We start from the raw sequence: 23,340 nt of genomic DNA, 5'->3' as shown, positions 1-23,340 counted from the left end.
GTACCTGATATGTAAGGAGTTCTCTTTATGTCAGCAAAGCAGAGAGTAAATTTGACGAAAGTCTAAATATTGTCCAGGAATGAAGCCAAACTAATGCAATGGCCTGACTCCAACACACACAAAGACAAGTACTACTTTACCTCCTCTTTATTGAGTTGCTTAAAATCTCCACAGACTTCTAATCATCCCACAGCAGTTCCTCAGCCCTGTATTTGCCGTCAGTAATGACAAACCTCTGCCTCCACGCAGCAGCTTTTACAGATCTCTGAACACAGGCAGACGGCATCTGTCTTCATGTGTCCCTCTATAGTGGTCGAAGACGTCAGAGTGTTTTAGAATTCCTTCACACATGTCAAATGTATTCCTAACAGTTTTACTTTGAAGGATACAGTACAGGCCAAGTGTAGGCTTTGAAGTCGTGAGAGGAAAAAGGAGAAAAGTGGGAAAAACAGAGGTGAGAGGAAGAAAGTGAGCCTAAGCAGAATGGGAATAAAAAGTAGGAAACATCACATGTAGAGAGAAAAATCTGCACATGATGACATGTTGAATACATGATCCCCAGTTATCCTCCGTGGTCTCGCCTCCCGAAACACAACCATCTGCCTCCGACCCTCAGGGTGGAAGGGTCTGTTTCCGAGTGGTGCAGGCTGGTGGGGATTAAGAGGGTCCGGGGGTCTGGCCTGTGGCCCGGCAGCAGAGTCGGTACGGATCACAGCTTTCAGAGCTCCGAAACCCCGGGACCAGAGGGAAACTTCCTAACCCAGAAACACTTCCCTCATCTCCGACGTACACACTAACACGCAGCAGCATGCACACATATGCAGGGGACTTCATTGCTCCCAGATGTGGGTCCATCCTGTAGACGGCCTGTTCAGATGTGTAGTACATGTGTGAGCAGTACGGTAAAATGTACATCACAGAAATTAATCTGCAGTGTGTAATTCCCACTTAAGGGGCGATAAAAGCCAACATGTTTACAGTACCTGGAGGTGCCTCTAAAATATAAACACACCATCACAGTGAAGAGACTCTTTATGGTGAAAGCTTCTGTTAGCCTCTGTCAAAGGCACTCATCTGCTCTACAATTCAAAGAGAGGCACTGACACAGTGATAGTGAATTTATGAGTCATTTCTTTCTCCAGAACACAGCCAAAAGTTGCACTGAAGTTGTTTACAGCTCTTTGAATATTACTGCTAGAGTGGTTCGTGATGATAAAAATGATTCAAATACTACTTTATAAAGTATGTTGGTGGGAAAAAAAACTTCCTCTTTCTTAAGTTAATCACATTTTTTATCATCATAGTGAGCTGTGCTAGCTGCACCAGCCTTTTTGCAGGTAAATGTCGACATTCCTTCACCAGATATTGTCACCCAATGCTTTTGTTGTATATGAGTATAACCTGACAGCCTCTAACAAATTTACCCTTATTTTCTAGATAGGAATAGTGCTTAACTCCACTGTTCCTACAGGATGCTATTGGTGCTGAAGCAGTTAGCAGTTGCTTATATCACATTTAAGAGCACTGTGGCAGCAAGGAAGTTGTCATTAAGATCAACTACAAGGTATGGCTATTTGAAAATCTGACTAATGTAGTATAATTTTGTTGAACATAAATATTTTTCAATGGCTTAAATCTCCTCTTCTGCATCAACACGCCGCTTCACTCAGGTCCTCTACTGATCAAACCAGTGCAGCAGGTCTTCTTCAGACAGTTTTCTCAGAGCTTCAGTTGTTCTTTTCTAACTTCTGACACAAACTCAAAACCTTTGAGCACAGATTTGATCTTAGGAAAAAGTCACACGGTGCTAGATCAGGTAAATACACAGTGTGAGCTGGCACATTGTCTCAATGAAGAATGAAACCATTTTTTAAACAACTTTGGTCTCTTTCTTCTGACTATTTCTCAGAGATTTCTAGAACCTGTTTGTAATAGTGTTGATTGACAGCTGACCCTTTGGGAACCCACTCCTCCAAAGTTAAACCATTAATGTCAAAGAAAACAATCAACATGACCTTGAGTTTGGACTTGTTTTATCGTGCTTTCTTTCTCGGTGATGATGATGTTTTCCAGTGAATTGACTGCTGTTTTGTCTCAGGATCAGCTTGGAAGATCCAAGTTTCGTCGCATGTAATCACTCCTAAAAAATTTGGGTTTCCTTCAGTTTGTTCCACAAAGTAGCTTCTGTTTTTCCTTTGGATCAGGAGTCAGAAGTTTGGGGACAACTTTGGCACACACTTTTGGTCTGTTCAAATTTTCATGAAAAATTTGCTTAACCATTTCTTTATCAGTGGAGACCATTTCTGCAAGCATTCTTATACCGAGTTGTCAGATAATTTCCAGTGATTTGTTCCATCTAACAGGGGTGTAACGGTATGGAAAAACTTTGGTTCGGTACTTACCTCGGTTTTGAAGTCACGGTTCGGTACGGTAATTAAAGCAAATAAAAGATTTTTTTAAATTAAATTGTATAAAAATAATAGTTGAGTAAATTACATTTAAAGTATTAATAATGCTGCAACCTCCTTCCTGAAGGTCTTAAATAAATAAGAATATTATAAATAAATACATTTTTAAATTACTAGGTTATTTTAATTGGTATAGTGACATATTTATACCCATTCTTTAAACATTAAAAATTCCCAGCCAACTTGAACACATCATCATACAACTGTAAGTTAGCTTGTTAAGTATGCTAATTAGCATCTATCCTGCCGATTTCAACATGGACTTCAGCACTGGATTATTTTTTGACCAATGGGACCTACTAGAAAGTTTGGGAGAACTTTTCACAGCTGATCTTGGCAGATAAAGAGGTTAGAGCCATGTGAAATCTGAGGATAACTTTACCTATGACGTAGCTGCAGACATGATGGAGTCCCCTCTCCCCTTCCTTCGAGGCTGACAGTTGAAGGTACTGCCGTGTTTAGAACTAATTTGATTCACAAAACCAGAGCACCATTGTTAGAATAAAAATGATCTTAAATCATGGGAAATTTATAACCAGATGGTGAGACTTTTTGTTGTTCCTCCTCATTACAGTGATGTTCTTGTTCTTGTTTTCAAATGCTTTGATTGGTCCGCTGGACGACGTGCTGTCAGTGACACTGCTGAACAATGTCAGCACTACTGCTGTTGTCTTTGTCCACTGTTGTATTTTACTGGGAAACAAAGTGTTCCTAAACAGGACACTTTTATCTGGGAATATTCAGGCTGTTGTCGTTGGCTGTGGTTGTGTGGTTGCCAGGACAGTGTGACAGTGAGGTGTTCTCTGGTTTTCCGTCTGTGTCTGAGCTTCATTCCACATGTATCCGTTCGGTACACATCTGTACCATACCGAGAGAAATTTGATTCTTCGTGTTTTCTCATCTTTGTTTTATTAGTCATTATGTCTGCTTTGGATTCATCGTTAGCCCTTCATGTTCCTGGAGGTCCTCTCACAAATTTAGACATACTTTGCAGGAGGTGCAAAATGACATACATGGTTTTTTTTTTTTAGCCTTGTTGAGCCCCCCTTGTCATTGCTTCAGGCCTTCTTAGGGGCCCCACTTTGGAAATTACCAGGCTAATTGGTGACTAAATTGCCTGTAGGTTTGAACCTGAGTGAGTCTGGTTGTTTGTGTCTATATGTCAGCCTTGTCATTGACTGGTGGCCTTCCGTGGTGTACCCAGTATCCAGTATCCAGTACCCAGTATACCCAGTAACCCAATGATGGCTGGAATCTGCTGTGTTATGCTCATGACATACAGGAATTTACACAAATTGTTAAAATGTCTTTAATTCAATTCAGTAGAAAAGGTTAGAAAGCACATGTCCTCTATTCTTCCAAGTAAGGCCAGTTTTCTTTTGCAGGACTAGCTGAACCTGAGGTTTTTTTTTTTTTTTTGCTATCCTATGATTGTATGAGGTGACTTTATTTATGTGTAAGAGAAAAATGCAATACTATGATCCTATTATGTCGAGGTGGCCCTTTTCAGTCACAGGTAAAGGCACGTTTTAGGCTAAGAACCCACACATACCATGTCTATGGCCTGCTGTGCGCATCTCACCAGCCGTTTGAGTACATATAGCTGTCTCCTTGTGGCACAGTACAGAAAATGATGGCTGAGCCCATTTCACCAAGCCAGAGTGCAGAGTGCGGTCTGGCTTTTATTTTACTGCAGCTCCATTTTGTTGCAGCTGCAAATTCTGCTTCTTGTCTTCATGGAAATATGAAATTTCTATGGCATATGCATTTTTCATGTTGTAAAAACGTCAACAGAATCTGGCGTTAATTCATTTTAGACCCAATAATGTAGTTACCCCAGTTTGGCTTTGAGAACAGAAATGGAAAATGTTTTAAAATAATCTTTCTGCACATGACGTAGCTCCTGTTTGTCTCCTGTTGCTTTGAAAGCCTGATGCAGTCTTCTTTCACTCACGTCCTTGTGTCCTACTCATAAACAGTAGCCTGTAGTCCTCAAAACAGACCCTAATAAAGCTTAGCCCACCCACATGGAAAATGGTTAAATGGGAGCTTGTGAGAGCATCTGGGCACATTTGTATGCAGATAAACGCACATCTGTGCACTTTGAAAACTGACTTTATTCCTGCTCCAGATGCTGACGGTAGAGGTGCAATGAACACACACAGGCCTTGTTGCTGAGATCAGATCTAGGAAAACAATACAACCATGAGAGTGAGAGGATTTCATGTCCAAGTCAAGTTGCTGTTGTGTTTTTTCCTCTCTCCATCTTGGCTCCTCTTCTCTTTCTATTTATTCTCAGCAAGTCTTCTCCTTTGCTCTTTCTTTCCTGTACGCTCTCCACCACTGTGTGGCCTCCTCCAGGGCTCTTTGTTGTAGCCAGGCTGTTCTGTGATTACAGGCTGGTGGTTCAAGATGTAAACACGATGTCAATGGAGGCCCACTCAGACTGGAGGGGAACACGATGACTCCCATTAGACCAATGTGAGCTACAGACACAAGAAAACAAGAGATCAAATCTTGCTGTTGGTATTGCTGTTGTTACTTTTACTTTTCGTCTGCCTTTGCACAACCAGAGGAGAACACAAAGACACTATTATGATGACAACATAATACATCACACAAAACATTATGGAGCACCCCCACTTACATCAGATGTTTTTCTGTTTTCCTGTAAAAGCAAGTATTTATTAATATTTGTTCGACACAGCACAATCGTCATGATGGTAATTAAAGCAATTCTGTGGATCTTTTTAAATATCCCCAGGATGGGGATTAACTTACACCATCCATTCTTAGGCTGAAGTATAAAATGTTAGCAAGGAGTCTTGATCCAGTAGTACTGGTTAGATTGATTGTTTTATCTTGCTGCTATAATTGGCGGCATGTCTGTCCGTCTGTGTCGATTTGCACACCACACCGTTGCTCCAATTGTCGTTGATACTTCTCTGAAGACTTCTTGGGTGTACTGGTTCAATAATGGTGCCAAAAAAAATCAGAAATAAGTACAAATTTTCATTAGAATCCTAAAATGTCATTATTTAGGGACTTTCCTTGTGATTTAAAGTGACTGTTGAATGTTATTGCATCTTAGTGCCAACAGAGGGCAACAGAAAAGTATGCAAAGTGTGGGTGATTATGTTGCAGAACTAAGAAAGCTGGTGCAGGACAGTAACTTCAGTGATTCATTGACAATGATGTTAAGATATCGTTTGATCTGTGGCATAAATGAAGAGAGCACTCGTGTTTGCATGTGGCAAACAGAGATGTTGTGAATTTACATAGCATGAGAGAACCTGGTAAATGGAACAGAGCGGCAGGGTCAGTGAGCAAGATCAGAGACACACGACCAAAGCCCCAGACATTCCAAAATGGTACAGATGCGTCGGGAAGAAAAATCACTTGGCCAAAGACTGCAGATTTGGCAGTTAAAAATGTAACAACTGTGGAAAAGTGGGACACACAAAAAGAGCATGCAGACAGAAAACAGGGGGGTAAGCAAATACTATGTAGTTTAAGGGGGAGAAAAAAGTAAAAGAGAGCTACTTTCATACAAGAGGAAAGGGGAGATAGTGAAAATGAGTAAGTGTTCACTATGCATATGTTTGTCATTTTCAGATGCTTTTTTTTCTGATCTGTAGTCCATAAAAACATCATGCACTCGAGTCTTGCACACTGAGTCCGCTGTGTTTTATTAGTATTCTTTTTTTTTTTGCCAGATTTATAGAATGTGGCTCTGTCACTCCTTTAAAATCACACTGGATCCATCCATCCATCCTGACAGAGAGCTTCATACAGCACCCGCTCATTTACATAGCGCTGTGCCAAGTTGGAGAGACTTAAGGCAACTTCTCAATTCAGTCTCTGTTACGTGGCTGTGAGTACAAACGTCTGCCTTTATCTGTTCTATACTATGGTTGAGATCCACATAATGCACAGAAAAATCACAGTGTTTAAAGTGAGGGGTCACTGTGAGAGGGGAGGGGGGCATGACTTGGACTGATGCAAAAACAAGCAAAAAAATTTAACCTGATCTGAAAAAATATTGACAGACAACAGTTTAGGCGCCAATGTGTAACTATGATCAGGACAACACAAGCTCAGTTTTATTTTTTAACTTGAAAAAGATGTGGACAAAAAAACACTCAGTAAACAAAGGCCTTAGGAGGGTGACATGACAATATACAGTCTGGATGAGGAAACAGTCATTTTAGAGAAGAACCATTCAGTAAAGAGCTAAAAGTTAACAGGAAAATTTTAACATTTGAAGTAGACATGGGCTGATGATACACTACAATGTCAAGGAGGGCATCTTACAAGTTGTTCCATGATAGGCAAAAACAATAGTTTGTAACACTCTAAATCGTGTGGACGTTTATTCCGTTCTTTAGCAGCCTTATAAGAGGAGGCTTACTGAGAAAAGGAGGACTTTGTTTCAGGATGTTACAGTCACGTCTAGAGGTGGAGGCTCTGCCCTGTGACTCGGATCAAGGCTGCACAAAGATTTTAACGGTGGAGGAGCAGTGTTGGGGATGTTTTTTGTGCTAATCTAATATCCAAAAACGTGATGAAGTTATCAAAGCTCAACAATTTGTGTTTCTTGAATAGACAGCAGTGATGGTGCTGTCTTGGTTTGTCTTGCTGTATTATAAAAGCATGGTTATAAAGTGATCTTAGTGATACTAGTGTGACATCTAGGGAAGGTTGCGTTTAAAGGGGACTAGTCAGTGCATGGGCAGGTCTGGTCACGGCTGCATGTTTTTGGTCGAGGATGATATTTTCAAAGATCTAAAACATTTTTTAAAAATGTCAGTTGTAATTCCAGTTTCTTCAGAGCGAAAGGATCATTTCTGCAGCTGCTGTTCTGCACTGATGTTCAAGAGCCACACTGGGAGAAATTCATCGTAAACGAGGCAGGCTCCTCTGACAGTTATATTGTGGGACCCGAGTGCACTGCGGCCAGAAATATGCTGATTAAAGGATGCTACTCTCCCTTTCCCTCCGCTGGAAATACTTAATTGCTCAGGCATGTTCTCCATGGTGTTGTTGAGAGTCTGTGAAATGTAGCAAATGCAGGTAAACAAGGGAGGCTGAGGAGAAGGGAAGGAACCAAAACAGCATGTAGTTACCACAAAATAGCCTCACAGATTGATGACATGTGAGAGTAACAGTATCTAAGGGTGGGATTTCCTCTCAAAGCCAGAGTAGTTAAAGCTGTCCTTGGACCCAAACGAGAATTGAAGCGTCTCTTTTTTTTTTTGCTGGAATCGAGGTTCATAAAAACTTTATTGCCTCTCACGTCATGTGGTGGCTACGGGATTAGAAACTTGGCTTCAGAGTGAAAGGTTGTAGCCTAAATAGTAACTCATCCCAGTGTTCAAAGTAGCGACAGTGTTTCCAAATCTGTCCTCCCTTTGGTATTTGTTGTATTTTTCTCCTTTTTTTTGTTCAGCCCTGGCCCTATTTTACTTCAAATGAATACCATAAGTTGTATATTTGGTGTTATCCTCGTAGCTTCATGCCAGGGGACACGCCGGACTTGGATCTGACTGTGTGTTTTGGATCAGAGAGAGAGGAACAGAGCCGGCTCCATCGCCACACACCAGAGCTCGGAGCCCCATAAGCCCTTCACTTACAGACCAACCACGAAGGCTCCAACTCCCAACCATCACCACATGTCTGTTGAGGAGGGAGGGAGGGAAGGGAAGCATGGAAATTAGCCGAGGGATCTCTCGCAGTTCGATTTATATAACACAAACTGAGCCTGAGATTTGGAGCTCCTCTGAGCTCAGGGACTGATATTACTGGATGTCTTTTACAAGGGATGCTATTAGATTTTATTCTAGCATTACAGTAGCATTTAAATGAACTGAAGGGCACAGGACAAGCAAGTTTTCCTTCCCCTACCATTTCCTTGCTGTTATATACAATCTGCCTGGCATTGAAGTGAAACACAGGCTTCGGAAAGAGTTTTGAAGGCACTTCTACGTCTTCTCAGCCGGTGACTCATCTAAGTAGGGGTAAAGATCAAGAGGAAGAGGGAAGCCCAGTCCTTTTAAAAGCCAAACTGTGTCTAGAATACCTCAACCACTGATGATAATAACAATCAGAGGGCCAAAGGCAATAACCAGGATTGAATACAAACACATGGCTACCATGAAAGGATACCTGACCAACCTGTTTGCTGGGGAGACGTTGGACTTCTGCCTGCTTTCCAGCAAGCGTGACTGATAGGACCAGTGCTGACAAAATGGTTAATAAATGAAAAGAATATTTTGATGTATTAGGACCAGTGTTGCATTTTTATACAAATGACTATAACTGCTTACATAGATGGTAATATTGCACTCCTCAAGTTTATTTATGAGATCAGAGCACATTGAAATACAGCTGTAACTAGAAAAGCACAAGGGAGAGCGCAGACCCCTGCCATCATCCCTATCTCCCAATAGTACAGAATCCTTTAAAAAATTCCTGAAACCAGACGGTAATCCGGATCAATCCCAAAATCTAATCAGTTCTTCCTTATGCCATTCCTGACATTTAACAAACGAACAAACCCTCCCGATCACATAATGACCTGAAGCATACAGCAAAAGCTTCATGTATTTTCAAAGTTGTTTTATTTGTTAATTGGCTGAATGACTTGGTAGCATTTAGACAACATTAGAGATCACTTAGTAGGTCAAAAAGACACATTTTTACTTCAAATATGGGCTTCTGGAAAGCTATATTAAGTCTTTTGCCTAACATTAGATTAGTTGTTTTAAGGTGCAAATGGCCTAGCAGTTAGATCACGCCCCATGTTTTGCTTATGTTGTTTATTCCTGAGCCTAGTTTTCCATGCCAGACGGACTGTTTTACATATCCATGGGTCTGACCATCCGAGCATCAGCTCATAGATCTTTGTGAAGTAAAGACTTCAGAGTGTGACTGGGCGAATGTTCTTACAGGTCTTACAGCAACAAAACATGTTGTAGTGGGCGTGCACCCCAGAGGAGTAGACATAATGCAAGCTCTACAGGCAGTCATTGCCATGTCAATACATGATTCTTTACTATCAGTGGAGTCCGCTGGTAAATCAAACTCTGGGGAGAAATGGAGGAGGGTGAAACTGTTTTTCTGTCAAATAAATGTTGTCTAGTTCTGATAAAGCTGCTGCTATAGCTGTACCAGTGCATATCTCTTCATTCACTTCTATTAAACCACACCTGTAGCTACCACCTCCTTCTCCTTCAGTGATGCTGATTGGTCTGGTCATTCTCTTACAGCTATACTGACTTCAAGTTTGTTAAAAGCTTCAGCCAAAGGATCAGCTTGAAGTTCATATTCAGAAAGAGCAAGCTGCTAAAAAAAGTGGAGTTACTTCTCCTGCGCTCTAAAATTATGACAGTAATGTGGTTTTTTATTTCAGTCCTGAGGGATTGTCTCCCTGTTTTGAGAAACACGAGCAGAGTGAGTCCAGGCTGTTATGAGGCTGTTTAGGAGGAGGCAGCGGATGGGAGGAAATTGCTTTTCTGAGGTTAATACAGTCTTGTGGTTTTTCCTTCAGTAGCCGCTCAGAGAATTCCCTCTCAGTCTACGCTGAAATGGTCACTCCATCATTTCCAGCAGCTACAGCCATGTTTATCTCCCTCTAATAGCTTATTTAGCCCACTAATTACAAAGGAAAATCAAAAAGCCTTCGAGGCACTGAGGTATCATGAAAGGAATGTTATGAGAAAATTGAGGCGATGTATTTGTTTGATATTTATCTGATATTTTGATGCTGCTTTTACAACAGCAGTTCTTTATATGGTCAGTGCCATAATTTGAAATTCCTCGTTTTCACACTTGTTTTCTTTTCTCCCATTGCTTTTCTTAAACTTCTTTAAATATTTCCCTTTCACCCTCCTTTAATTCTACTACTCATGTTTTGAAATGTTGTTATCCTCCATATCATTTTGAGTACATTTTATTAAGCTCTTTAATGTTCAAAAATAATTTACAGCCCCTTCATGCACAGCACACCAGAGCAAATGCTGAAAATATCACCTCTTCTTAAGAAATAATGGATGTATTTTTGTAACAAAAAATGTAACTCAATAAAAATTAAGTTTAAAAAAAGAAAAGAAAAGAAAACGAATACTGGATGTGCTGTGAATGAGGAATCAGTTTGAATTGTATCCTGACGCCCAGAATCGGAACCAAATGAGTCATGAGATCCTTAAAGACTGACGTCTCATTATGATATTATCAACATTATACTGGTATTGGCAGATCTGAAAATTTTGGATGATATTAACAACACACACAGTAATGTGCAGAACTTAAGGCACATTCGGGCCAAAAATTTAGGCTGAAGTTAAGTGTAGATGTGGAGAAGAGGACTGACACAACCCAGTTTCGTGCTCTGGATGTCTTTGCATATTACCAGGGGCATGGGGGAAATAACTTGTTGAAAAAAGTTCACCCCTACACTGTGGAGTGAGGTGTGGATGTAGCAAAAGAGACGCCATTGAGCCTCACTCTGACGGCCTAGAGACATACACTTGTTCAAAAGAAAAGTCTGAAAAGTATTTTTAAATCTTATGCCATAAAATCTTTTTTTTTTTTTTTCAAAATATAAAATAAGACACAAGAAATGAGGCCTGGATTGCTTAAAGTGAATAAAAATATCTGCCAATTGGGCAAGCTCATTTTATTTTATAGTGTCTTTTAAGATGTACTTATGCAGCTCAAGACATCTTATTTTGAGACACTATAGAAGTGTTTTTGCCCACATTGGCTAATATTTTAACATATTACAGGCAATCTATACTTTATTATCAAAAAATAAGATTTTTATCTGGACTTACAAATTGTTAATGTAGCTTCAGTTAGTAAAACTAGATTTTTTTGACCACACAGTTTGTTGGATTTGAGTTTTTGCACACCAAAAGAAAAGAGCAAATAAATAGGTTTTAAGAATTTATTTGATGTTTGAAGGCTTTTACTGAATTGGTCCTGAAAGCAGAGTAGTCATGATACCCTTCCAGCTAACAGAGCTTTTACAGATCAGATATTTTGGTTGGTTATAGTTCAATGTTTTGATGTTTTCAGGAAATAGACGGTAAAAGTGTGTTAACATTTGCTAATGTACACAATCAGTCATGCTAAAAAGTTGAGTTTATTCAGTTCAGCCCTATAATATTGGTGGACAACCCCAACCCTATTTCTTTGTCACTTATATAGATTTCCTCTCTGTCTGTTTCTTCTCCAGGAACCTGATGCCTCGTACGTTAGACGGTCAGATCACAATGGAGAAGACTCCCAGTTACTTCATCACCAAAGAAGCCCCTCGCCGTGTTTTCGCCATGAGCCGCCACACCAAACTCATCGTGGTGGTCCGTGACCCCGTAACCCGGGCTGTTTCTGACTACACCCAGACTTTAACCAAATCTCCCGGGCTCCCATCTTTCCAGAATTTGGCCTTCCGCAACTCCACCACAGGCCTCATCGACACATCCTGGAGCGCCGTACGAATTGGCATCTATGCCAAACACCTGGAGAACTGGCTGCACTTCTTCCCACTCTCCAGCTTCCTCTTCGTAAGCGGCGAACGCCTTGTGACGGACCCGGCAGGTGAAATGGGCCGCGTCCAGGACTTTCTGGGACTGAAACGCGTGGTGACGGACAAGCACTTCTACTTCAACCAGACCAAAGGTTTCCCCTGCCTGAAGAAGCCTGAGGGGAGCAGCAGGCCACGCTGCTTGGGGAAGTCAAAGGGCAGGCCCCATCCTCAGATCCCCTTGGACGTCCTGCTCAGGCTCAGAGACTTCTACAGACCCTTCAATCTCAAGTTTTACCAAATGACCGGCCAAAACTTTGGCTGGGACTGAGCAGCTACTCACCAAAGCTCTTAAAACTGTTAGTAGCATTCTCAGTCAGCCAACTATGAAACCAGACAGGGATAACCATGGAGACGTTATGTTTACCAAAGCTTTAACTGTGCAAAACTTGCCTTTCCTTCACTTTCTGTTCTATGAAACTCCTGCCTTCTCTGGATGTACAACAGCCATGCCAACATATTTTATGTGAGCTTTAATCCTTTAAGCCTTTCTAAACAAAAGCTGGAAGAAGCGCTGGTTGTGGCTCGAGTGTGCGACGAGAGCCGGCCACATCGAATCAAACTGCTTATTTGCTTTGAATTGGATCTTTTAGTACTTGGCACTCTGGGTGCCAGAAGCTAAGCTCTCATTGCTGTCCAAACACTAAGAAGCACAAACTCTATAGAGAAGAAAATAACCCCACAAAGATGCCAACAATGCAATGAGATGGGTTTAAATCTAAACTTAGTGGCAGCAGAGTGGCAGAGCTACGATACACTAAATTACATATCGAAGACGCGCAAGTTGTGATGTAAAAATGACTGCCAGAGGTTTTGAATGATGCACTACATGGAAAATTAAAAGTCTCATAAATCTAACATTGTTTAGTTCACCTCTGGGTAAATGTTCTCAAATGTTCATGGTTATAAGAGGTTATTTTCTCTACTTATAATTCAAGATCATTCAAACTGTAGCAAATGCAGGAGCCTGCTTTTGTAGCAAAACACAAGCTGTAAATATGCTATTATTTAAGTTACAGATACCTGTACACGATGTTCTTTACACACTCATCTGTATCTGTGATTTCATTTTACCAACTCTCAGCTCCACAAATGGTACTTACATCAAACTGTATATTTCTGAAAGCATAATTTATAAAATGATGGAATATTGTGAGACTTTTGTATTTGAAATTCTGACTAAAACTTTTATTCTTAAACACGTTTGTACTCGTTTTTGCTTTGCACTCTGCTTATCATCTCTCTCCAAACAAACTAATAGTCCTGCTGACTGGAATCCCAAAAACACATCTGTTTAGCAGAGCAATTGATAAGGCAGCAGTTGATAAGAGTAGAAACACAGTAATTTTAAGTAATTACTCATGGGAAAGCTCCTGTTTATTTAAAGTAGCATCTGTTGTTTCAATTTTTCACCTGTATGTGTTGATAAAATCTAGTTTTAATCTTAACAATTTAAGAGATTGAAAACTTGACCGAACTTTTTAAAACTGGCCCAAAATAAGATTATAATAGTCTTGAAATTCTAGATAAAGTCTGTGATTACAGTTGACATCACTTTAAAACTGTAGGTGCTTTGCAGCCGCGTGCAGTCTGTTGGTGGTCAGGAAGCAGGGGTCAGCTATTAGGAATGAATGGGAATGGAGGAAAGTTAGAATTTTAAAGCTCTAATTGGACCTGTACACTGAAATTATCATCAGAAAATGTTGACATACATTGAGTATGACCTCTACACTCTGCAGTAGAGTGTTTTTTCCAGAGATTTACTGATTTACCTGGCATGGAGGTGATCAATATCCCAAGTCACTCAGTCCTGCAGTCCTCCTTGTGTCTACCTATGAAGGGAGGTAAGAGTCTTGAGGAATCTTGTACTGAGCCAAGAAACTAGCTGAGCCCTTTTAACAGATAAAATCCTCATTTTTGCTTTTAATTGAAATGGTGATATACTATAAACAGAACACACCTTGTGGGATTAGCGTCTGAGTAAAGATGTGCCGTTCATGAACGAGTCTGTGCTATGAAACGGCTCTTTAATGTGAGCCACAATAGCTTGCTCCCGATTGCCTTTCATCCATCCTCGTTATTTAATCCACATTTAAAAAGCCAAAGGAAGAGCCAGGGAGTCAAAAAAAAACAGCTCTACTGAGCTGAGCCAAATGATCTGGATCTCCTGAAAGGGATCCTTCGAACGAGCAAGGCTGGATGGAGGCTTTTATATTCATATGCAGAAATCCCCACTTGCCCCCCAAGTAGAGTTAGCCACTGCTGAGTGATGTCCCCTGCAAAGAAAGAATGTGTGGAAACTTTGGAGCATGTGCAGAATTCCTCATCCAGATTAAGTCTGATGGAGGAATATACGACCCCAATCCCAAAAAAGTCAGGGCGTGTTTAAAATGTAAATTAAAACAGAATGCAATGATTTGCAGGTCTCATAACCCCATAAGTTATCCACAATAGAACATAACTATTGTCGAAATGGAGACATTTTACCATTTCATGAAAAGATTGTTCATTTTAGGTTTTATAGCAGCAACACATCTCAAAAAGGAAGGAACATGGCAACAGAAGGCTGGAAAAGTAAGTGGTACTTATAAAAAACAGCTGGAGCATTTGCAACAAAAAAGAGGAAATTGGCAAAAGGTCAGTAACATGACTGGGTATAAAAGGAGCATTTTAGAGAGGCTCAGTCTCTCAGGAGCATCTCTCCTCTGTGCTGAACATAATGCTTTCTAATCCCGACCAGGGGCCGATCCATTTATAGCCAGGACCAACCAGGGTCCCCCTGAAATTTTGATTGGCCACCCCAAAATCCTTATCAATAATTGGTTATTTGCCTCGTCAGCCATTAATGTAAAGCCTTAATGTTGGATGATTATTTCTTCTCTGAACAGATCTAAACCCACACTGTTAGCATGAAAATGCATCAGTTTCTCTAAATTCCAACCTGTAACTAACAGGGATGGGTCAGTCTCCATTCAAAGGGCGTAGAGATTGAGTGAAGTTGGTAGTGACAATGGGTAGCGTAGGGTCATACAGCCTCAGGCGTCTAGGGAGCTAAAATTTGAAGTTAACGCAGTGGCTTTTCTGATGTGTAAGCAATCAATTCACTGTGGTGATTGGAGACCTTTGGGGATGGCAATCTTTGACCTCCTAGCTCCCCCTTGACCTGTGAGCCTGCTCGCCATAAACTGCTGACCACTACCACTGCGCTGGTTAATGGAGTCGCCCTGCATGAGCTATGAACGCGGCTGAACGCTCTCACACACACGCACACAGTCACACGCAGATAAACACACACAGCCATACAACAACTCCCCCCTGATCCATTAATATTACATTCCCAAGCTAGAGGACCTCCACTGAAGGGAGATGGAGCAGATCAATAAGTGCCTGTTTAGTTTATTGGCGGCTGGGATATGTGCTTATACGTACCATGTCCCTGTGTCACTTTGATTTAACTCAGGGGTCGAGCACGGGTCGCTATCATACATTTGTAAAATATTATTTAACACCTGATATATCTTCCATACATTGTAATCGATGCGGGGCCTAAACACGTACACAAGGATGAGCTGTGGCTCCCATTTTCTATAGTGTGAGGATCTCCTTGATCATCTGTGGGGGTTTGTAACCGCAGATGTGATCAGAGAGATCGAGATCCAGGAACGTTAAAGCAGCTTTTTTTTATTTATAAAGAATGAAACGTCCTTATTCTTTCCAAACCAACAAAAACAACAAGTACACTCCAATCAGAAACAGGGGGTCATGCCTTTGCCATCCTGAAGAAAAAAAGGCAGCAAGTGGGTATACTCTATGGAGACTACAACCCCAATTCCAAAAAAGTTGGGGCGCTGTGTTAACTGTAAATAAAAGCAGAATGCAATGATTTGCTAATATCATAAACCTTTATTTTATTCACAATAGAACAGTAACAACATATCAGATGGCAGGCAAGCCAGACTCTTTCACTGTGAAGCCATGCTGTTGTGATGGATGCGGTACGCCATCAGAGATGCAGGCTTTTGAACTGTGCCAGGAGAACAAGCTGGATGGCCCCTCTTCCCTCCAGTTCGCAGGACGCAGCGTCCACGGTTTCCAAAAAGAATTTCAAATTCAGAACAGTTTTCCATTTTAAATGAGCTTTGGTCCAGAGAAGATGGTGGTGTTCCTGGATGGTGTTCATAAATGCCTTCTTCTTTGCATGATACAGCTTTAACTAGCATTTGTGGACGGCATGGCCAGCTGTTAACAGACAATGATCTTTGAAAGTATTTCCCCAGAATCATGCCTGTTTTTAATCTGGTGTCGCCTGAGGGCCTGAAAATCACAGCCATCCAATACTGAGCTTCAGCTGTGTCCCTTATACACAGAGATTTCTCCACATTCTCTGAATCTTTTGATGATATTATGTGCTGTGGATGGTGGGATACTCAAAGTACTCACAATTTTACTTTGAGGAACATTTTTCTGAAACTGTTGTGCAATTTTTAGACACACTTTTGGCAGAAGAATTAACTTCCTTTTCAGGAATTTTCATGGAATCATTGAGGGAATTTGCTTGAAAACTAAAGCATTTCCACTGAAATTTTGGGGATATGTTTGGATATTTTTGAAAGTGTCACTGGAAGTTTCTGGGGAAGTTTGAAGTTGTTAGGTTTGTTTGCCTTTTTTATTGATTTGTTGCATTTTTATGAGATTTAGGGAAATCGAAATTGAAGGCATTTGGGAATTGTCATTTTCACTGAAATTTGCAAAATGTGTTTTAAATTTTAGGGAATTTTATTTGAATTTTTTTAGGGTAAATCTGCTTTGAAGTTGTTTTCTTGTCTGACATTTTCATTGGAATTTCGGAAATTCTGTTTGGACACTTTTGGGAATTTGTTTGGAAATTTCCAGGCTTTTTCACCTTGCTTTAAGTAAATTTCTTTTCAATGTTGGCATCTGCTTTGAATATTTATTCATTTATTTTTTCCATTTTTCCTTGGAATATAAGAAGTTTGAACATTCGGGGGAGTGTTTTTTGGGGGGAATTTTAAAAGAAATTTAAGAGATGCTCTTGTTATTTTTGGGACTTTGATTTTTTAGGGGGCATTTGCTTTAAAATCTTTTGATCTCTTCATGAAAATTTGGGAAATGTACTTGATTTTTGTTGGGAATTGGTTTTGGGATGTTCTTTGAAATGCTCATGGAAATTTCAGGGAATGTTTATGGATGTTTGGGGTGATTTTCATCATTTTCATATAATTTGGGTAATATGTTTGTAAATGTTGGGAACATGAATAGAAAAATTGAGGCAAATTTGCTTTGAAATATGGAGGATTGGAGGCCACCTCTGTTTCATAATAGACTTTGGAAAATCCTCAGTTACCTCGGGGAATTTTAACTCAAACTTTGTAGCATTTGACAGGTGGGTGGTGTTCATTTCGCACCCTGCATACCCTCAGTGATAGAATATCCTCGAGTCACACAACCCCGTCCATTCATGGGTGAGGAGTGCGTAAAGAGAACCAGCCAGCTATGTCGTCGGGTTTCCCGCTGGTGAAAAGTTTCCTTTATGTCTCTCTCTGCGCCAAAGAGCCCTAGACTGCAGATAGCAGCAAATCTCTCATTCATCAGCTGACTGAAGTTATTCAGGCCTGAAGGTATTGATATGCAAACAAGATGGTTCAGCTGCAGGTCTGCAGAAGAGGCCTTTATCAAGAGCAGCCCGGCTCCATTCCTGCTACATTTCTCCGTTACTCACACAATGACCCTCCTGTCAGCCGTCCATGTGAGCGTATGGCTCCACTGAAGGCGCAAAGGATCCAAACACACGGATTAGACTGGACCCGGATATTGGGATAGATGTGTGAATGTCAACTTTCAGATCTTAACACCCCAATGAAAGTGACCGGTGACCCGCACTGAGGAGGTCAAGTGTCCTCATTCGAGGTGAGAGAGGAACCGCTGATTTAGGAAGCCTGCCAGCCGGCTTAAAACAGCAACCAAGCACGGATCAGCTGGGGGAAAGAGAGAAAACATCTGCTGGAAAGTTATTTACCAACCACAACAAATGATATTTATCCATTCTTTAGATATTTCACTCGTGGTTTATTTGGTAAAAGTTCTTTTCTCCCCTTTCATAAAAACTTGATAACTAGTTAGATACCAGCAGGTGATACACTGCTGCTGAAAATGATGAGTTATGAGAAGAAAAATGCCCATACTGCAAATCCAAGAATCACCATGTTTATTTAATATAACCATCAGGGCCAACTAAGCCCTCTGATAGGCCTCAAGTTTTTAAAGAAAGATTCTATCTTAATATTTCATTTTTAAAGAATCAACTTACAAACAATAATTTCCTAGAAAATAAACCCCATAAAACCTGAGTTTGATGTTTTGATTGGCTTGTAAAGGGTTAATGAACCAGAAAAGTATTTAGCCTTTCAGAATTTTCTGTTACTACTGTTGCTAGACAAATTAATGCTTTACTTTAATCTCTGTGATTGTTTGGAATTACACATGAGGCTTCAGGTAGACTCTGGATACAAGTAACGTGATGATCAAAAACTAAGTTATTTAAAATCTATGAGGCTACTGTATACTGTATTTATGCAATGTATTTATATATTTTCTAGATGTGTTTTTGACTAAGGATTTTCATTGTCGAATCTGATTCATCAGATTTTGCCTTTAGTCGACTAATAGTCAAACAGCGTTTCCACTAGACTTTTTTTGTCCCCAGTCAAAATGACCGGCGGTCCTCGAGAATACCGGCCATTTAGACATTTGCTTTAACATTATTTTGCTGAATTAACAGCAGCAAAACACATAAATCTCTCCCTTATTTTTTTTTGTGTAAGTGGTTTAAAGTATCAAAATGAAAGCTGCGTGCTTTTTCCTTACATACGCAGTCAGTTACACAATATACGCTGCGTTAAACACATAAACAACAACACTTAGCTTCATATTAGCACCATTAGCCTCTTAGCACATCGGCCACTATGATAACTTTGCCACTTACAACAGCCAAATACCATCCTCCACCGACAACAACGAAGCATCTAAACACATAACAGTGCTCTCTTAACTGGACACTGCATTAGAACTCTGCTTTTCAAATGAAAAATGAGTCTTACTGTCAGCTGCTAATATCAGTCCTCATGATTATATAACTGTAACCTCTCTGAAGAGAGACAGAGCCTTCTATGAGCTCCAAGCGTTCCATGCCATTCTGCACGATGTGATTCTGTGTTGACTACAATCCAACTTTATCTGAGGATTGGTCATAGGTAGTTTATCGAAGTCTACTACAACTCTGCTCAGTGTAGGCCTCGTCTCTCTGCTGCTGCATCAGTGTTTACAACGCTCAGCTATACACTTCCCTTTGTTTCAGTCTCTCCATTACTCGCAACGATGACACAAAATCCCTCAAATGTGTCGACACTGACTCTGGCCACCCTCCCTCCTCTCTTTAGCCCAGGGTTGTGGAACATCAGGACCTGTGAAGAACCGTTAGCGCTGTACATGCCTAAAAATTCTGCACATTACTATATGAAAAACCTGGTGTGATGCATTTTATTGTCATGATTGGGAAATTCCATAGGACTTGAATGCTTTATACTATTGCTTCCCAAATTCTGGTATCACTAAAAACCATATATATATATATATATATATATATATATATATACACATATATATATAGACTGCTTAACAAATTTATTAGACCACCTGTCATATTTGTCTCAAAGACCATCCAGCATCATGAAGTGCTTTAATGCAGACTCTTTCATTTTCAGTGAGCTCTCGATGTTTTACCATTTTAAACAGGAATGAGGAATTTCAAACTGAACTCACCTAAATTTGAGCTGGCTCACTGGGCTTCTCTGAGAAGTCAGAAATTAATCAAGCATAACATTCAACCGCTAAAACGGCTTTTTCTGTTCAGGAATGCAAGTAAATAACTATAATTTGACATATTAATCAAGAAATATTTATGTGCTTTTTTCAGTTTTTTTGTAAATCAGTCAATTTGAAAATTCATGGATAACAATAATAATTACATTTTAGCATTGAAAATAACATTTGGGTTAAAGAGCTTCTACATATTGATGTATTAACCATTGCAGAAACATCAAAAATGACTTTGGTAATTACCAATGCTGTTCATTTAGGGCAGCTGTGGCATAAACCTTGCTTTGGTTAGGGTTAGGGTGGTCTAATAAATGTGTTAAGCACTATATTTATATTGTTTTCTCATTAAATGTACTATGTGACCACAAACACTTCAGAGTAGCCTCAAAGTCTCTGATAGCCAGGTGTGGCGTTGAAATTGTTTGTTTAAGAAATTAAAATAAGGAGTTAGATACTTTTAGTCTAAGATTACAGTTGTATGAGGGGTACTGGTGGGAAGATTTTCAGGTTTCATATTGGGCAGCAGCATGGATAGTTTGAGAAAGCCTGCTCTATAAACCTATCTGGGCCACAATAGTATTCAAACATGAACAAACGACAATCACAACAGAGTGTCCGTATCTCCTCTGAATTACCCAAACAACATCTCACTACTTTAGTGACCGGAGCAACTGGTCACCGGTCACTGCTCTGCTCCAGGACCCTCAGTGGAGGTCAGGGTCAGCCCTCGGGCCGTCACAGAGGTCAAAGCTCAGAGTGCATTCCACTACCAGTGTCACCTCTGGTCATTTGACCCTCATATTCAGGGTTATTCTCAGACTGATGAGGGGAGAGTGATTATAATCTGTTACTGCTGCAGTAATGGACTCATTTACTGTGAATGATGGAGCTAAACTGGTCATTATGGAGGAAATTGTTCAGGGAGAAACCATTTCTGTTGACATTAGAATGTATAATCCTTCATGTTACTGTGGAGGGATTTCAATCAGCAACATAATAATGCATCGAGCTGAAATGTAGATCATTCTCACTTACTTAAATTGAGAAGATATTAGATTTAATGAAACAACTGTCAGACAAACTGATTTCTTTGTGGGTGGGGTCTGTCCTGGTGGTCATTTAATAGAGGAATCATCTGTTGGCCTTTGACCACTAATGTGTGAGGGAGAGGAGCAGGCTGCTTTCAGACGGACATACTCGAGTCTGACATGTTAGCTCGATCACTTTCAACATTTTAATTATCAACATGTATCACATTTTTTGCAACACTTTCTTAAGCTTGGGAAAAATGTTTTTGTTGTAGCAAGAACCCAAATTATGTTTCTAATTATAACCAGTATCAGTAAAACTGAATATTGATGACTGGCCACAGAATGAAACAATTTCAGTCAATAAACACTCTGTTGAAAGTTGATAGCTAAAAAGCTAACATCAAAAAGTGTCTAAAATGTAGAAACCACACCAATTTAGAGCATCCTTTAAGGACTGGAGATGGGGGAGGTCTGAATGGCAAAGACCTCAGTTAATTGATGAAATAGGAATTACATCAAAGAGAATAGTAGACCACGATGACATCAAAGATAAACAACAAAATCTCGAGAAAAAGAGTGCAAACATGAAATAAAAAGACATGAAATGACTACAAAGGGAGAATAACAAACACAAAGAAAATTTAGATAGTTGTTTACTAGTCTCAAAAAGATAAAAGAGGAAAAACAACCACAAAGCAAGACAAAATAAGTAAAAAGTGCCTCAGACATGAAATGAAAGGAAACAAAATAATTACAAAGGAGTGGAAAAACTAACGAAAAAGAAAATTTAGATGGTTGTTTATAAATTACAGATAAAAGAGATATTACAAAGGTTTCACAAAGAGACACAATATAATGACAGTGCCACAAACATGAAATATAAAGAAAGAAAATAATTACAAATGCAGCAAAATACTTACTACAAAGAAAATTATAATTGTTATCAGTATTTTTTAAAGACAAAAGAAATATTAAAAAACATATGGTGTGTTTATTTATCTTAGCAATAAAAAAGTTTAAGTATGATGGCAAATTGACTACAAACAGAACCAGAATGTTAAACACTTTTGCAAACAAAAAAAATGATGAAAAAAGTATGACAATGGAGTGAAAAAAATCAAGTGTTTAGGGTTAGTCTGGGCAGGCCACAGAGTCAAGCGCTGCCATAATTGTGATCAGCTGATCCTATGCAAGCCCTCACCAGCTGACGGTCAGCTGATTTGCATTCTATTGGCGAAGCACTTTCATGCTGCCTTACTTAAACTGCTCTTGCCTGGCTACACTCTGCCATTCTCTGAAAGCTGCTCTTGCAGTCCTCCTCCACCCCAGCTCCTCTGTTATTCTGCTTCTGACTTAACCAATGTCATTCAGATGCCAGTGATGTTTCCTTAGTAGACCTAAAATATGACACGCCCACCAATGATGTCACTGTTTGTGAGACCGAACCAACTATTTTCTGGTTCCAGCTGAGAACAACTTTTCAGGTTCTGAATCAATTTTTTTTCGGTTTGAACGTGCTGGAAATTCAAAATAAGTTTTGGGAACTGGCACAGGGCCTTGCCAGTCTGAAAGGCCTATATCTGAACACCCCTGGGTATTTTATTTTGCTTTGTTCTAATTTAGACAACACAAAATAAATCACCACAGGTAGTGAGTGAGTTGCACGGGTCAGATACAGCATTATGTCGTCTGCATAAAGTGCTATTTTTTTAGTTCTTCATGGCCAATCAGTATGCCTTGTATATTGAAATTATTCCTTATTTTCACTGCTAGTGGCTCCAAAGCTAATTCAAAGATCAAGGGAGAGAGAGGGTCTCCTTGCCTCGTGCTTCTTCACAACTCAGGTGACTTGGACAGGGTACCATTTACACACATCCTTGCATTTGGTGTGTTGTACACTGTTTGTAACCAATTTATGATTTTTTTTTTTAAATTTACATCTTTTACGAGTTTCAAAAACGGAGGGCCACAGTACTCTGTCATAGAAAAGAGCTGAAAAACAAACTACAAAGAAAACCTAAACGGCTGTTTATGAATCTGAGTGATAAAAGATGTTTTACAAAGGCAGCATAATGACCAAAAAGAGACAGACGATGAAAGAGAGTAAAATAACTTTATCAAAATCATTAAAATCACTTTCATTAAAATGACTTCAAATAAGTGAAACTACTGCAAAAAAAAAATGCAAGAAAAGGTTCAAAATAACCATCTAAAATGCAAAAAAAAAAAACAAAAGGAAAAAAAATCCAGACCTCAAAGAAATTCAAAACTACCATAAAATCCATAATATTAATCTCACTGGTAAAACAGTCTTTTTGGGCTCCTCTTACAGGGAATATTGACTGTGTTTTCATGGAAG

General features: G+C 39.8%; 1 protein-coding gene across 1 annotated transcript in view; it reads left to right on the top strand.

Moving 5' to 3' along the window:
• Nucleotides 1-13,224, top strand: part of si:dkey-121b10.7 (heparan sulfate glucosamine 3-O-sulfotransferase 6) — a 37,206-nt gene extending 23,982 nt beyond the window's left edge. The window contains exon 2 of the mRNA XM_041815834.1: nt 11,707-13,224. Coding sequence (XP_041671768.1) covers nt 11,707-12,325 — 619 coding nt within the window. The 3' untranslated portion in view covers nt 12,326-13,224. The remainder of the gene's footprint in view (nt 1-11,706) is intronic.
• Nucleotides 13,225-23,340: the final 10,116 nt, after the last annotated feature.

Source organism: Cheilinus undulatus, linkage group 20 (genome assembly GCF_018320785.1).
Source record: "Cheilinus undulatus linkage group 20, ASM1832078v1, whole genome shotgun sequence".
Taxonomy (NCBI): domain Eukaryota; kingdom Metazoa; phylum Chordata; class Actinopteri; order Labriformes; family Labridae; genus Cheilinus; species Cheilinus undulatus.
Note: the sequence above shows the minus strand (reverse complement) of the source record. Positions and strands in the feature narration are given on the sequence as shown.